The following is an 18,087-nucleotide window of genomic DNA, read 5'->3' on the forward strand; positions in this document are numbered from 1 at the left end:
GTATGTGTGTGTGTGTGTGTGTGTGTATGTATGTGTATATGTGTGTGTTTGTTGTTCTTTGCTTTTTAGCATTTATTTAACTGGATAAATGTTACATCCACAATGCAGCCTCTGACTCTATTCTTATGTAAGGAAAGGGTACTTTGCTTTGTAAAGTGCGTTCTAAAGTGCTTTTTAAAAAGGTGATGTTTCACTGTGGGGAGGTGTGTGCAAACCTACCCCAAAGTCCCAGGAATCTGACAGGCTGAAGAGAGAGGCTGACAAAACTAGTTTCCTTGGAAGAAATATTTAATAGGAACAGAAGCCATGTCTGTGTCTTGGGCAGCAGCAAGTTGAGATGGTGGATTCCCACACCATTACCCCCAGAACTTGGGCTTATATATCACAGGGGAGAAGGGATGGTTCAGAAGTGAACTGTAGGACAATTGAAGCATGATATCATAAAGGTTGTTTGACCTAAAGGCAGAATTTGTGGTAAGTACCTGCTCTTACACAAGGAAAATAGATAAACAGAAAATATTAGAGGCCTTCCTAGAACAGAAGTTAATCAGAAGCCAATAGAGTGGATTAGCTTTCAAGATGGAGTTGCTTTGGCCTCCACAGGTAAACTTGTCAAGACAGTCAATAGTTGAATTTTTGAAACAACACTCCCAGAAATACTTTCTGATTTTTTTTATGCCTTCTTTTCTCTACCTCCTCCGTCTCCTTTTCTCCTCCTTCTGTTCCTCTCTTTTTCTTCTCCCCTCTTCTTGTAAATACCAAATTAACACTGATTGAGGTCATTTGAAGGTAATGTGCTTCCCTAAATAATACTTTCCCAAACCTCACAGGTCAAAATGCAGCAATTTAGAGACATTTGTATTATGGCAGACCCTATAAAAAATTGCAGATTTAAGTGTAAAAGATTTAAGATTATGGCAGACCCTATAAAAGATACAGATTTAAGTGTAATTTACCTCTTAACCAGATAAATATTCAAAGTATTGCACTTTGTCTTGATCAAACCTTTTAAGGCAGGGATTATCATACCATTTTTAATATATAGGGAAACTGAGGCTGAGGAATTCCTTAATTGTTCAAGATCTGTCTGATCTCCAAATCTTTATAGCACTACATTGATATTGATAAAAAGATGATAAATGTTAATTTCTTAGCCACATAGCTTCAATTTTCTCATTCTACTAATTAGCATTTTCGGTTGAGTTATGCTAATGGTAACTTAAATTCTGCTGAATTTTGGTTCCTGCTGCTTAGTCTTTAGTGTAGTGTCCTTCCGGTATTTTAAGATTCTCAAGGTATGTTTGCAAAACTCTTTCTTCTTTCACTAAAATAAAAGGCACTCATGCAAGTAAATATACACAAACACACCAGTAGCCCATGTTTAACTAGACATGTTTAAACTTCTGGTCATGATGAGTCAGACCTGCTCAAATGTATTTGTATTGACTATAAATGTATGCATATATTATATATTATTCACCTTTGAGTAGCTAAACTTAATATTCCTAAATATTTCATATCTGATAAGTTTATCTGATACTACAAATCTAACTTTATCTGTTAAACATGACTTTGTGTTTAACAATGACATGACTTTATTAACTATATAGGAAGTTATTATACTGATCTATATCGTACTCAAGATGAACAATGAAATTTTACCTGAAAAAGAAAAATGCAAATTTTAGTCATGATGATTTCTATTAATGTAAATTTACTTTCACATATTTGTTTTTGAAAACCTCTCAATCTTGATAAGTGCTATGTTGTCAATACAGATAGACTATTCACCTCCAGGAATATTTACATCCCTGCCTTAAAACCCACTTTATTAGTGTTGTGTATTAGTATTAGTGTTATGGGTTGGATTGTGCCCTCTTCCCCATATGCTGAAGTCCTAGCCTCCAGTAACTCAGATTGTGACCTTATTTGGACATAGGGTCTTTGCAAAGGCAGTTGACCTAAAAAGTGAGGTCAGTAGAATGAATCCTAACCCAATATGACTTGTTCTTATGAAAAGAGGAAATTTAGACACAAAGACATGCATAGGAGGAAAGATGATGAGAAGGGATACAATCAAGGGATACAATGGATGATGAGAAGACAACAATCTATGAGCCAAGGAGAGAGCCTGGAACAGATCTTTACCTCCAGTTTCAGAAAGAACCGACCCTGCTGACACCTTGATTTTGGAATTCTAGCCTCTAGAAATGGGAGAAAATCAATTGCAAACTCTAGCCTGGTATTTTGTTATAACAGCCTTAGAAAGCAATCACAAACACCATTCTGAAATATTTGCTTATGTACATTCATGTAAATGGGCTTTTTCTTTGCTACAGTGTAGGCTTTAATTTTAAGTATTATAACTGCACCTTAAAGGATTTATGGAATTATTTTTGCTACAAATAAATGTTTTTTCTATATACATGTATTCTGTCTATTGCACCGTTCTTAAATGCATTACTATTTAAAATGTTCTTTTATTGGATATTGTAAGAATCTCTTTAAAAAAGTTAAGTAAAACTGGTGAGGCAGGCAACTTTAACAAGTTTATTTTATACTGTTCATGGGAAATACTTAGGATATTTTACTATTCCCGGCAGTATAAGTGCCATATTTTAGTGGAGAAATTTTATACTTCAAAAGAAATCCCTTCTAACATTCTACAGAATGGGGTTGGGGGAACTTGTTTTTAAGAAACTGCTATGAAAGGGGCTGTATGAGTAAAAATTACAGAATTATTACTGCTGTGTTTATTAGTCATAGTCTTGATTCTCATCAAGCATATTCTGTTGTCTATAGGTAATGCAGGAGAGCTTCGTATATGTAAAGGAGAAATTAAAGAAATTGTCGGTCACAAGTAAAATAGTTTTGACCATTAATAGAAAACTGTGCACTTATGAAATCAATTGAACTTTCATAACTTTTCAGAGGTGAACTAGAAATATGTGGCTCTTTTTAGACTATACCACTTCATCTTGCTAGATTTACTTTCCAATTAATTTGCAATTTGCATCCCTGAAATTTAGATATTTAAGCCATACGTGATGTTTTTTCTAAATATATACATTAAAACTGGAACTGTTTCCTTCATAGACATGCTGGAAAGTTTTGGGATTTGAACATGGAGAGTTTGGGGAATTTTTTCTTTTCCTGAAGAGATAGCACAATTTAAAAATAATAGAAAATATCATTGAAATGACTACCAAAAGAAATTTGTTAATTTTGTTTCTGAAAATTTACCTCCTTGTTCTTTTTTGTTTTCAATGTCTTTATTCATATCATGCCAAAGGATGACATTATGAGCCCTGCAGAATTGATTAGGACATGTTTGCCATACTTCAAATGAAAGCAGACCTGAAATCAGTGTAGCACTCAAGTATTTCCCAAGGTACAGGGTGACTGCTCCTGTTTAAGAAGTGAGCAGTGTAAATGAGTTAATTCCAAGATTAAGGTCTCAGAGATATTTACCAAATATCTCAAAACTTTAAGACAATTCTTACTTTCTTATATGCTTATTTGGAGGATTTTTCAATTTAGGAGGAAGAGGAAGAATTTAACTGACATGCTATCACACTGGGACTATAAAGGGTTGTACACATTCTAGTGAGAACTAAAGGAATCATTTTATTGCTTTGTACGACATGCTTGTCATATATCTGCAGAATCTAAAACTGAATCCTATATAAAAAAAAGTGTTTCAAACCTTCCTTTGGTAAACACTATGACTGTAATTGTGAAAAGATGATAAAACATTAGATTATTTAGATGATTTCATTATATTACATTTACTTGAATTTCTCTAGATTAATAGAAAAAAAGTACAAATCTAGTTAGGAAACAAAGATGTAGTTTCTAAGATACTGACACATTTTTTAACTTCATTTTTGTTAAAACAGTTCAATTTTAATTTTAGAGTATTTTTCTTTAAAAAGTATGATTTATTAAAAATGTGTTTTCACATTTTGTAAGCCACCCTTAAAGTGACTTCTATGATGTATGTGTTTTCACGTTTTGTAAGCCACCCTTAAAGTGACTTCTATGATGTATACAGACAGAAAATGCAGTAAAATAGTATTTAACGTAGCTTATTATGAATAGCTCTGTTGTTTTCTATACAAATAATATGCTCTTAAATAGATTCAGTACAATATCAAAGGTCATAAAATGCATAGGGGTGTTATTTCTACTCTACCTTGAGGGAGATACAGTGTTTTACAGTTAACCTATTTGAGCCTGAATTTTATCAATATGAAGGAGCTGTTGTAAAGATTAAATGTCACAAATAGGTAATTTTAGCTCAGAGACTGCCTGTAGTAAGAGAATAATAAATTATTCATTATAATTCAACAAATGTTTATACATTTGTAAATATAGTGCTAAAATTAAGATTCAAAAATACAAGTATAAATGTTAATAACAGTAACACTGTGCAGATTATTCTAAAATACATAAGTTCATATTCATAGCCATTACTGTCCCAAGGGGACTTAAGCTTGCAGAAGATATTAACAAAAGTTCTCGTAGATTGTACCATTCAACTCATGGGATTTATCCCTTAAACCAGTGGCGCACTCTGTAATCCTATCTTGGTGTTTGGTATCCATAAAATAATTATATAATAAAAATAGAAAAACTATTAGAAAACTCTTTCTAAAACAGATGATTACATTACATCCTGCCTGTGTTCCATTCATTTGAGAATTCACATTCATCCAAACTGGAACAGCTACTTTCATTTGTCTCTATTCAGTTTAATCCTTTGTTTTGAGGACTACTTACAGATGGTGGTTACCAGGAACGCTGATGAGCAGAGATCAAATTAAGAGCACTAAGTCAGTTTATAAAGGCCAGTGAAAAGCAGGAAAATGGAAATTACTTTTAGATAGAGATTACTAATCTGTACCGTTTGGTTGGGAGCCTAGTAACAAAGGGTTTTGTGTCTTATTACTCATCATTTGAGTCACTTGTTCTCCTTGTTCTTTAACTTGTGTTATTTTACAGACTGCTTTTGTAATGTTTTCACTTAAGTCTAGGAAATAATGATCTTCATTTAAACCTTTAACTTTTTTTGTTGTTCTTTTTCTTTTTAGGGATGCAGATCTGTTCTTGTTAGACACAAGAAAGGCCCAAGCTTTAGATGTGGGTTGGCTTGTCTTTGATATCACTGTGACCAGCAATCATTGGGTGATTAATCCACAGAACAATTTGGGCTTACAGCTCTGTGCAGAAACAGGGGATGGTAAGCACTGAATTTTATATATTTTTTGTGAAGCTTGTTTGACACATTGAGAGTTACTGTTTTTTATGTGATGTAACCAATATATGTTTTATATTTATGATGTCCAAGACAGCACATTCCATAGCGTAGTGCAAAACTATATTAGTTAGTTAATCAACTTAGAAACACATTTATCCAATACATTTATTGTCAGGCTCTGGGGTGGGAGGTAAAGAAGATGTAGGTGCTGCTACTGCTCTCCAGGGATTTTTAGTCTAGTGTTGAAGACCTGTATATGTAAGTTAAGTAGCACTACTCTAATACAACAATACCAAAAGAAAGATATATATAAAGTGATATCGATCTTTATCTTGATTGTAGTGGTGGTTACACAACTATATAATTTGTAAAAATTTATAGAACTGTACATCAAATAAGAATAAATATTACTATATGCAAATTATGTCTTAAAGCTTGACTAAAACAAGGATAAACATGTATCAAAAGAGACACTAGGGAGGTAAAGGAGCTACCAATAATACGAAGTGGGAGAGAGAATGGGGATGGAATGAGTCACACAAAACTGCAGAAAAATAATACCAAGTTAGTTCCTTACCTATTGCAATGTTTGATCAAAGACTACTGCTCCAGAATTACCTGTGGAAGGGTCTGTAGGAAATCTTTACTTTTGAGAAGGTCCAGAAGTAATTCTTGTGCTCACAAGTGTTTATTGGGCACCTACTATATGCTGTGCTCTTGTCGAGATTCTGGAGATATAAAAGTGAGCCAATGCAGATGGCTTTATGAGACTTGGCTTTAAGAGACTTTGAGTGATATACGAGTTAGTATTAACACAGTAGTATTACTGAATGTATATCACAGCACACTGAGGAGTTCAATGGATCTGTGAACATAGGATGGTGACTAGATTTGAATTACAATCTGAAATACAAAGATGTGATTGGGGAAGAAGTTGGGGGGCAGGCAATTCAGACACATGGAACTGAATTTGCAGACTGTGGCGATGGTGACACTGGCATATTTGCTCAGAAGACTCAGAAAGCCTAGGCCAATATATTCAGAACTTTGTTGCCCTTTGATCACGCAAAGTTCAAACACTCTAAACTCAAATCTAGCCTTTCAGGTAATTTAAAATTATATTTGTCATGATAGGAGGATAATACATAATTTAATGGTGTCCTATCTTTAAATACTTAATGTTTAATTTTAAATATTTATAAAAAACATCATGGAGATCTACATTGAGCTGTTATTTTCTACCCCAAAAATGTTATCAACAGGGACAGGGAGGATAATTTTTAAAAAGATCGTTAATAAGAGAACGTATCATATTTAAGGTTCACTGCTTCTAGTTGTCACAGAATCAGGCAAGAAAAACATTAGGCCTACAGTCTGCCTCCCTCATTTTTCCTTGCTGTGTTACACAAAAGCCTTGTTTAATAAACCACTGAGGTAAGTAAAAGTTGTGCCTGTCTTGGATCTTTTTCAAGGAGATTTATTGCTATAAATACTTAAGACTTCATTATGGCGTTGTTTTACCTGCAGCCAGTTTCACACCTGTGGGTAATACCATGGCCGATGCTGTGATTGCAAAGATTATGTATATGAAATGAAGTTCATACACAAATTGAATATATGAAAGGGTTAGTCTAGTGAATGTGTTATGGGTCTCAAATCTTGATCTAGAAAAAGAAAGTTCTTATTGAAAGTGTCATAGGCAAAGTTTCAGACCTTTCCTCTGCTGTCAAATCCAGAATTTTCTGTAGCTTTTAATTACAATGGCTGAATTTTCATAAATAATTCAAATATTCTGGATTATAGGTTAGAGTCCAATTATGGCTTTAAGATTATCAATAAAGAATCCTCAGAGTTCAAGCATTATAAATGTAGACTGAGTAAAGCACAAATTTAAATAATCTTCTAAGAATTGTTACAGTGTTAAGCTGCTGTACATTTATGGTCAGAAATGTGACTGGGAAATTGGCAGTGGGGAGGTAAGCCAATCGTTCCTTCCCTGGTATGTGGCCCTAACAAGAAAAATGAAATTAGTGGTATGTGCTTCTCCCACTCTCCTCTTTGGAGATATGCTTGAAATGTCTAACTAAACAAATCAAGAAATCTATGAAATATGATCAGCCTGTTTCCTTTTAATTTCCATCTTCCCTCATGCTCCACATGGATTTTCTAAAGTTTCTCTTTTTTTTTTTGTTACCCCCACTGTTACATTGTATTGGTTCTCTCTCATACTATTTCCATTATTTAATGTTGTATTCAGTTTATCTTTTTCTCTTTGAGAACTAGTCTGTATTTTGACTTTCCCTTTCTCTCTGATTAATTTTCTCTTATATTGCATGGGTAATTTGACTTTAAATTACTAGTGTGTTAGTTTTTAGCCTAGAGTAAACTAATGTTTTACTCCTTTAAAAGGTTTCCAAATTCTATATTTAAGAGTTAGATTTGAGATATGCAGCCTTTTGTTGCTTTTCTTTATCTCTCTGATATTGTCTAACTTGAAGAATTTTCAGATGGTTAAACATGCTAGGCTAGCTGGCTTTTTGCTTTTAGGCAATACTTAACACAGATTTTAACCAGAAGTGGAGCAGATAGGGCCTTGGGAAAGCAACTGATTCTCCTGGCACCTTAGTTTTATTAACTGCAACCTTATGGAGAATATACATGTGACATTTCCTTGTAAATATGAATAACCAGATGCTTCAGCTTATTACAGCTTCACTCATTACCACTGCTGATGTTCTCAGTGTTACGTTGCTTCAGAGCAGACAGACCATCTTTTATTTTCAATAATATATTCCGAATGTTTTCTTCTAAGCAAAAGGAGTTGAAAATCATGAAAGGATGATACTCAGGATAGTCTGCTTTCAAATTCATTTGTAAACTGTTATTCATTTATCCATTTGTCCAACATACAATTATTGAGTATCTGTGCATGCAAGGCAAAAGCATATCACCTAAGAGAAAGATATAGGTAGCTAATTTTAGAAAGAACAAAGTGCCCTAATACTGAAAAATAGTGATACAACAAAGACACCATGGGAAAGCAGAACATACATGGCTAAAGACACCTGGGATGGAGCCGGGTAGAGGTGCCTTGAAACTGGGTCAGCAGTTAGGATCCTAAGAAATACAGATGAAGAGGAAGGGAAGTCATGGAAGTATGGGAAGTGATGGTGAGGACAGGATAATTCACTCCTGGATGAAGAAACAGTAAGTAGATGCACACCATGTCAAAATGGCATGGTATTTTCTGGAAAAATTCAACAGTCCAGGATTGGCTAGAACAACTTTTATGTATAAAATGTAATTGCAGATGCTATTAGGCAAGTGATCTGTAAACAAATCATGTAAGGAATATGAAATCTAAATTAAATGTAATATCCTCTTGTAGCTTGATCGTGAGCCATAAAAAAGAACTAAACTTATTACTTTAATCAATCACAGTAACACCACCGTGATTACAGGTTTGAATGAATGTCAGTTTCATGAGGTCATGGGACATGTATCACTCATTCGCACTTGTACTCTCAGTGCGTGGCACAAGAGTGGCAGGTCGTATGTATTGAAGATGTCTTGAATGGTAATTGTGTGAGTTTGTAATTAAAAGGCTCTTGTAGTTCAGTTGCCACTGAACATGTTCCTTTTAAGAAAACATTCCAAACTGAGTTTTGGATTATTAGTAACTAAACCAGTTTAATGCAACATAGGAGCAGAATTTTGTAGAGCAAACCACAGTACAGAAGTTAAATAGTTTAAATCATAAGGAAAGGAAAGTCAGTGATGTGTATTATTAAATTTTGTTTAGCCTGTCCCTGTGAAAAAAATACCAAAAAGGTCTAAATATATTTTGGGAATCAAAAGGCTGCTGAAATCAAAAGTAGCATTTTGATTTCTCAGAGAGCCTGTGGAAATTATGTCAGTTTATGAAATACTCTTTTTAGAAATTTGACAAATGAACTGCAGTGGATTTGGCAAGAGCGTTCAAGAATATTTTATTATTTTTCATGCTGATAATTATCAGAGCTCCATATGTTTGTTTCAGCAAAATAATACAAACATATGAGTAAGCAAATGAAAAAAATATATTGCTGCTTCTTAATGGCAAAATTTAGAGATTCCAGACAAGATGTTATATCCAGTTTTACAAAATTGGTTTTAAAGTTCTCAAGCACTTTCTCATGGTGGTTAATAAACCTCTATGATAAAATAAATTCTATTTTTGTTTTTAATAGCAAATGAGTAGACTTAAATCTGTCCTAAATTATTGTAAGATTTCCAGTTCTCTACATTATAATGATACATTAATTAACTGACATACTAGGTCTTTATTGACATTGCTAATAAATCTACAGTAATGATTTTTCCTACACACATATGCACATAGTTTGTTACACAGATAGCAATTTAGTCTAACTTTAAAGACTTGAGTTTTCCCCCCAAACACTATGATTTTCCATTGTTTGATGCTTTATATAGTTTAAGCCTTCCAAGTAGATTAATTCTTTTTTTCAAACTTGGGTTTATAGAATAATTTAGAGATGGAAAAACAAAGATAGTATTTTTGGGTTTATTAGAATGTCTCTTAAAAAGCCCTATGTTTTCAGACATTTTCAGTTTGGCAATACTCAGAATGAATTTTGCCAGTGACTTTTTTTCTTTCTATTCAAACTTGCTTATATATCAAGAAAAATTCAATCCATATGTTTCTGATTCATTTGTATTCAAGTCATCAAAATGTTGTTTTGTCAGAGAGTTGTTTAATGTCCAAGAAACATTATAAGGTTATTTTTTAGAAGTAGGACTCTAAAAGCCATTTTGAAAACAAAGTCATAGCGTAATTTTCAACCACATCAAGGTAAGACTTTAGGTTTAAAGTCAGAAAGTTTAAAGTTTCACTAAATTCTGTACCAAATCAAAAAAAAAAAAAGATTTCAGAGGTATTAAACTGCCAAATTACATTATAACTGATACTTAAATGTAAAATAAAGAAACTTACTGCTTACAGTAACTTAGAATTTAAAGTTTTGATATTTAATTTAAATGAGGATAAATGAACAGATAACTACATTCTGGAAATAAACATTTTAAAAAGAAATCATTAGGAAAACTAGATTAAAATCTGGGCTCTGACAAAATATTTACCATTTTAGCTATTGCATCAATAAAATGAGTGTGATAGTAATTACCTTACAAGGAATGTGAAGTTGTATTAGATGATAGTAGCTGGCATGTGATAGGGCACAAATAAAGGTCTGTATGATAAATTGGACTAGAGATTGTACAGACTTTTCACTTACATTAGCTCTGGTTATCACTCCTTTAACTTGGGACTAGTTCTTTTATTGTGGAGGTTTTACAGATTATTTAAATAAATTTTAGATAAATTCACAAGTGATAGTCCACAGGAAAAAGGTCAGATTGATATATATTCTGAAACTTTGAGTTGACAGCAGAGTATATAGGCAGTAATGTTATTAAGCTCATGTTTAATAATATTGGTTGAAAAAATAATTACTGGTAAGAAACTTTTAACCTGTTTCAATCTAGGGTATGAAGTCAATAGAAATGAACACTCAGACATATGTAACATGATCAATTGATGCTTATATTAGTTGGCATCAACCAATGATTGATGCTTATATTCATACACATCACAGAATATTAAATTATTAGTATTTAATATGGTAGTTTTTTGAGACCCATTTTGTTCTTAGAAAAATAACATATTTTTGGAGATTACTAATTTCATCAATGAAAATAAGGGAAACAAGGTTCTTGTAACCCAGTAGGATTATGTATGGGACTAATTTATTAAAGGCTAGCCAACATTAGCATAAAAAACTCCTGTTTAAAAATGCCTCAGGACAAATTACTAGTATTTGAGTTAGTAAACCTATTAGTAAGCATTAAACAGTAGAATGGATTCTAACAACGATAATTGAATTTATAAGCAGGATTTTAATGTTCACAAAACACAAGATCAAATAAATATTAGTAGTCTTTGATAAAGAGTAGAGTCCAATGGTCCCTAATACCTGTTGTGCTGATGTTTATAGCAAACCACATAAAATCTCCACCATATAAATGGTATTTCCCAGGAAATGATCGGAGAGCTGAGATTTGAGATTCTGAGATTTAGACTTTAGAAAATCAGAGATTTTCTAAAAGTACCAACAGTTTAATCCTCTTTCATTTTCACCAATATTATTCTGCAAACTTCAAATGAAGTATTTTGTTATCAGGACAATTAACTTGAAAGTGGGTAATTTTACATTTCATTATGCAGGATGTTGCTCTGTTCTCTCCTTTTCAACCTGTGATAATTTTGGTTGTAGTTATTCATTCCCAGTAATTGACAACTGTTACAGCTATGTTAACAAAGAACAGGATTCATCTTTTTCTACAACCTTGGGTTGTTTTTCATTCCTACCTGCATAGTAATTTAACATACTGATAACATTTCTTTTCCAAATTAAAATATCCAGTAATACTGCCTAAATGTATTCTGTTAAAATAAGTTTTTCCAAAATTGCCACGTCTTTTGAATTGCAGTATATTCCTAATTAGAAACATATATTCCAGTATCTAAAGTCCACATGTGATTATATATTAAACAAAGGTATAATTTGCAACTGAATATTCTTTTATGTTTATAAAATTTAAGTGTATTTGTGTGAGAAATGCAGAGTTCTTAATATAATATCTACTTAAATTTAGTAAGTCCTAGAATCTGCTATTTTTAAGTGGAAGTATCTGGCTAAGTTTGTTGTGTTATTCTTCGTATCCCTAAGAGAGTTATTTTTACCTCAGGGAAAGAACTCAAAATTAAGCCTCTGTGTTGTCAGAGGTTTAATTTATCTGTGTCAAAGGTTAGATGATCTATATGGCTGGGTAATCTGAATATCAGCTGACAGTGCTAATAAGTAGCAGAAGAAATTCTGAGATCAAGGGTGATATTTTTCTTTTTCTCCTGCTGTTTTGACTACAGTTTCTCATTATTATTTATCTAAGTTCAAAAAGTTGAATTATGTCCACTTATCTGAGGATCTTTTAAACATTCTAAGATTTGATAATATTTCCTTCTCTTATCTGAATCTTATCTTTTGAAGTAATTAAGTCATTTTTGTTCATAAAACCATATGGCTCCCCTTTTGCTGACTTTATGGTGATGACAATTGGTTTTAAATAAATAAATGAGAGAGTATCTATATCCAAGACACTGAATCACATATCTTGCTAGAGGTTCTGAAAGGAAAAAAGAACATATACACTTATGATTTGCTCTAGATAAATATTGTTACAAATAAGTAGTTCTTTGTGTATTGTCTAATGTTTAAGGATAATTAGATATTGACTTCCGGATTAATATTTAAGAATAAATTAGGAGGACAGCAGAAGAATAGTTATCTTCCAGTGCCTGAAAAAATGAAATTAATAAATAAAATTGAACTTTTACTCTACAGTCTACAAGTTAAATCAATGTGCATAAAAGGCAAACTGAGGGCTCTTTACAAAAGACAAAAAACCCTGAATAATGGAAGCCAATGGCCATAGAATTGTTCATTCCATGAAGAATAAGCTCTATGTGACTTGAAGAATTCACTATTTAGTTGACTTCTTGTCTAGGAATTATACTGCATAATATACATTTTTAGGTAATTTCTACAGTCACAACCTTGCTGCATCATATAATGGTAAACCAATTGTAATATTTAAGCATATATTTATACTTTAAGCATTATATTCATGTATATAAAAATACTATATGTAGAGAGGGTACAGTGAATGGAAATGCATTGTCTTAGATGAGGCTGGTATTAAATAATTATATTCAAACCCCAACTTAAGATATTGTGTAAAACCAGTGATGGAGAAACTGGTAAAGAGAAGCGAGAAAGCTAGGCGTGTTTTTCTGTGTGCATGCATGTGTGTATAGATATGGAATACCCAGGCATATACGCAATCTCAAGTAATTGTGTTAGGGATCAAATATAAATTCATAGTTGAAAATCTATAATTATTAAGATTTCTAGATAGTTCTTCTTATAGCATTTAGCAGGATTGTATTTTCTTTTTAAGTGCCATACTAAATGTTCTAGTATCATAGCAAAACATAAAACTCAATCTAAAGTTTTCCATAACATTTTAGAGTGGCTTCTACTTCTATCAAATTTTTTCATGAAATTTCAAAAACATCAAAACATAAATTATCTATGGCCATGTGTTACTTTCTGAAAATCGTTTTTTTTTTTTTTTTTTTTTTTTTTTTTTTTTTTAATAAGAAATCAAGCCTTGGAGAAATATTTAAAAGATGTGGCTAAGAGAAACAACTATGTTGATCATTTTAATCTGAATGTTTAGCAAAAGTGTCCATTGAGAATTCCTCTACATTTATGGTAAAAAATGACTAGATTTCTACTGAAAATAAATATGACATAGATATCCCTTGGGGTTTGAAATCAGTATTTGTTAATTTTCCAAACCCATGTAAGCTGTGACCCATGGGTTTTCTAACTCGCGTAATGTCTTAAAGCACATCGGAGAACATAAATCTTCCCTGTATGCTTTAGTTTTTTGTCATTTGCCCACTGCATACAAATGAGCAAAATCTTTAATATGTCTTTCATGGCAGGAGAAACTGAACGTAAATAATGGATCACTGTTAAATTTCTACTTGCTTCAACCAAATATCTCGTTAAATCTCTTATTAGCCATATAGCATTTTCATAAAATGTACTCCATGTATTTCAAACTCATTCTTCTTATCAACTTATTTTCTGTCTACACAGATATCCTCTTTTTTATACACTGATTTCAGCAATACATTTTACCAATATCACTTTGTTCTTTTATGCTAATATTTAGTATTTTTGAATTCTACATGGTTAATCCAGGTTTAACTTTCTAGGTATATCTTTAATTCATTTTCAGTAAGAATTTAAACCATGCATTTCCTGTAATGGACAACTGAAATCAAATAAATACCATTAGTGGAAACTAACATTGCTGAGAGCTTACTCAGTGTTAAGCATTTTGCTAAGCTCTTTAAGTGAAATATCTACTTCTTCTTAACCCATTTTGTACATGAGTAAATGTAGCTTAAGAGTAAATCTAAAAATGATTTGATTTCAGGGCCAGCCTCTTACAAGTTATATTATTCTTTTATAAATTCTGAACTGAAAAATAATTGTATTGTTATAATTTCCAAATAAAACAATGTTATTAAAAATGATTATTGTGGGACAGAATTGAATTTTATGCTGTATCTGTTGGGAATTATTTTTGGGTTTTTATATTTTCTCTCTGGAGTTTAATTGTGATGTGGCCGACAATATGTAACAGTAATTCTATCATATTTTTTATTTTCTAAATCAATCTCTTAAATTTTTGTCTCTTTATGTAATTATAGTTAATTTGATAAATTAATAAATCGGAAAGGAGAAAAAGAAACTTTTCTTCTGCCGATGATTCACTTCAACATGTAATTTAGTCAAATTTAATATATTTATTTAGAACTTGATAATGAACCCTCTCTTCTTGATTTAGTCTTGTATGATGATTCATAGGCAGAAAATAATTTTTCTTTATAAATAGATATTGATTATAGAATATATTCAATAATAAATTGAAAGACTAAATTTTGCCGTTTAATCATGTCCATTCTAAAAACAGTATTTTAAAACTAGTCTTTTTTTCTCTTGAAGACTTGCATCTCTTTATTATGTCCTCTTAGGATAATTACATAGTAGTAAACATTTTAAAAAGAATAATATATGAAACATTTGGCATAGTCTAGTTAGTTCTCTTCTTCAAGTCCCAAAGAGGGTAACATTTGTAAATTGAGACTTGCAGGTTTGATCATACTTAAGAATATCTTAACGTATTTGGCAGATCACAATAACTTAATTCAGAAGTGTTAGCTTTTAGTTTAGTTTATATGTATTTGAATGAGAGCCACATGGTTAACATAGTTTGCTTATCCAAAGTTTAGCATCACAACTAAAAAACAGACATGAAAAAAGGTTTTAAAATTATTGACTTAAAGTAAGCAGTGACAAACAGGGAGTTAGTTGTGGTTCACTATCTAGCAAAATATATATTTTACTAATTTTTAAGATTTCTTTTAATGCAAAGGGGTTCAGAAGTACTTGGCTACGTCTGTATTTCTGTTTTTGATTTTTCCCTAATTCAGAACAGTAACTATGGAGTACCAGTCTTACCAAACAAATGCCAAAGTCAGAAACATACTTCAGTTTTTGTTGTTTGTTACGTTTTCTCTTCTAGACTCTGTAGCTAAACTAATCATCTGTGAGGTATTTTCATGTTAATATCAATTTAGGGTCATGAAAAATATAAAATATTACTTATTGTCATCATACACTGGAGTTGACCCTTTCTCTTCTTTTCTTTTCTTTTTTTTCTTTTTTTTTTTTTTTTTGAGGCGGAGTCTCGCTCTGTCGCCCAGGCTGGAGTGCAGTGACGCAATCTCGGCTCTCTGCAAGCTCCGCCTCCCGGGTTCACGCCATTCTCCTGCCTCAGCCTCCTGAGTACCTGGGACTACAGGCGCCCGCCACCGCGCCCGGCTAATTTTTTGTATTTTTAATAGAGACGGGGTTTCACCGTGGTCTCGATTTCCTGACCTTGTGATTCGCCCGCCTCGGCCTCCCAAAGTGCTGGGATTACAGGCGTGAGCCACCGCGCCCGGCCTCTCTTCTTTTCTTTCTACTTAAGTTTTACTTATTGATTGTTGACACATCTCTCTCAAAGATATATTGCAAAACTAGCAGTAGTGCTGGTATTTGTATCCTGAGCAGAGAGCACAAGTGGGAAGAAGAGAGAATCTTTAATCGTTATAAGGCATGAGCAACCACTGTGGCTCTGTGCTGCTGAGAGTTAAAGATTGGCATGCCGGTAGTAAGATTATAAGAGAGGAAAACCAAAACAGAAACAAACAGAAAACAAAGGCATCTAACCATCAAATCCAGTAGTATATGTTGGAAATGGCAATCAAAATTTGGATTAGACTAAGAATACTTTGATAATTAAATTATATATCGCCACTCCTTAAAAATGTATGCTAATGGCCGGGCGCGGTGGCTCAAGCCTGTAATCTCAGCACTTTGGGAGGCCGAGACGGGCAGATCACGAGGTCAAGAGATCGAGACCATCCTGGCTAACATGGTGAAACCCCCGTCTCTACTAAAAAATACAAAAAAAAAAAAAAAAAACTAGCTGGGCGAGGTGGCGGGCACCTGTAGTCCCAGCTACTCGGGAGGCTGAGAGGCAGGAGAATGGCGTAAACCCGGGAGGCGGAGCTTGCAGTGAGCTGAGATCTGGCCACTGCACTCCAGCCTGGGCAACAGAGCGAGACTCCGTCTCAAAAAAAAAAAAAAAGTATGCTAATTTCTCTTTTTGGGGCAGGTAATTGAATCTAATCTTTTTGCGACAGTAATTGAATCTAAGTTTCAGTTAGAGTAGAATAGCAACTGGGGAAGCCACCTGCCTTCTTATGGCTGGTAAGAAGTACCGAGACTTCATCTTCCTACTTACTTACTAAGGAAAGTCTGATCCTGAACTTAACGAAAGCAGCAGCTATAACATTGTTCTTGTAAACTATGATATGTATGCCACTGACAGGCTGTTTTTCCTCCATTCTTCTCAAGGTGAAAATATACGGAAACCCAAGATGAAAGTATCCACCAATCTCTAAAAAGTGGACTACCGTGTACTTAGAGGGAAAAGCACACTACTTTAGTAGTGTGACAAGGCTGAGTTAAAAATCTGACTCTTTTTTTAGTCTTAAGAGTATAACAGTTGCTTTGCTGTGAGGAGTAAATAAGATGTATACAAATCAACTGGTAAAATATTTGTCTTCAAAAGATGGCAGCTGTTGCTTCTCTCTTAATTTCAGAAATGTTGAATTGGCTTTTTCAATTCCCAATGTCCCTGTTTCTTTGCGACATGCTTCTTATTACTCTCAGGTACCAGTTATGTTTATATGTAGAAGTGTTCTTCACATTATTTTTCTCTGAAGTAACACAACTGATAGAAATATGAAAGTTCTAGTTATGCTATGAGGTCAGATGACACTGCTGACCTACATTGAGCACAAGGAAAACACTCTTGGAAACAAGCTATTATTTTGCATGCCAATGGTTCAGTATGCTTTTGCTCTGGGGGCCAGCAAGGAATCATGATGGTGTGAGATTTCACCTTGTAACTGGTCCCTTATGTCAGGCAGGCTAGATGGCATTCTGGCCGTAGCCAGATACGTGAAAAAATAGTGAAGAAAAATTCTGCTTCTTTTTACTCAGAAAAATGCTTTATGATCAGCCTTCATATGTGAAGAAAATAAGCCCCAAATACTAAAACTCCACATTTTAAAATTTATTATTTATAATTGAAACAATTGTACATATTTATGCGGTACAATGTGGTGTTTCAATGCATGTGTACAAAGTATAGTGATCAAATCAAAGTGATTATCACATCTATCATTTTAAACATTTATTATTTCTTTGGCAGCATTCAAAATGTGTTCCTGCAGAAGTAGTTACTATGGCATATTACATTAGGTATCTCAGTATCAGTTCTCTACCACATATTTTAGAAAATATATTTTACTTTTTTTCACTTTCTTTTTTCTAGGGTACAGAATGATTTATTTTTCTTCTATTTTGCTGGTACTAGACTGATCCAAAGATCCTGGAAGTAGCCTATGATCATTTGATAGGTTCATGTACAAATCAAAAGGGAAGGTCAGATATTTAACAAATACAATTTTCTGTATGATAGGTCGAGGTGGGAGAATCACCTGTGGTCAGGAGTTT

General features: G+C 33.1%; 1 protein-coding gene across 1 annotated transcript in view; it reads left to right on the forward strand.

Annotated features, from left to right (window-relative positions):
* Positions 1-18,087, forward strand: part of BMP5 (bone morphogenetic protein 5) — a 122,336-nt gene that overhangs the window by 76,020 nt on the left and 28,229 nt on the right. The window contains exon 3 of the mRNA XM_010387947.2: positions 5,094-5,242. Within this exon, the coding sequence (XP_010386249.1) occupies positions 5,094-5,242 (149 nt within the window). The remainder of the gene's footprint in view (positions 1-5,093; positions 5,243-18,087) is intronic.

This window comes from Rhinopithecus roxellana, chromosome 4 (genome assembly GCF_007565055.1).
Source record: "Rhinopithecus roxellana isolate Shanxi Qingling chromosome 4, ASM756505v1, whole genome shotgun sequence".
Lineage (NCBI taxonomy): Eukaryota > Metazoa > Chordata > Mammalia > Primates > Cercopithecidae > Rhinopithecus > Rhinopithecus roxellana.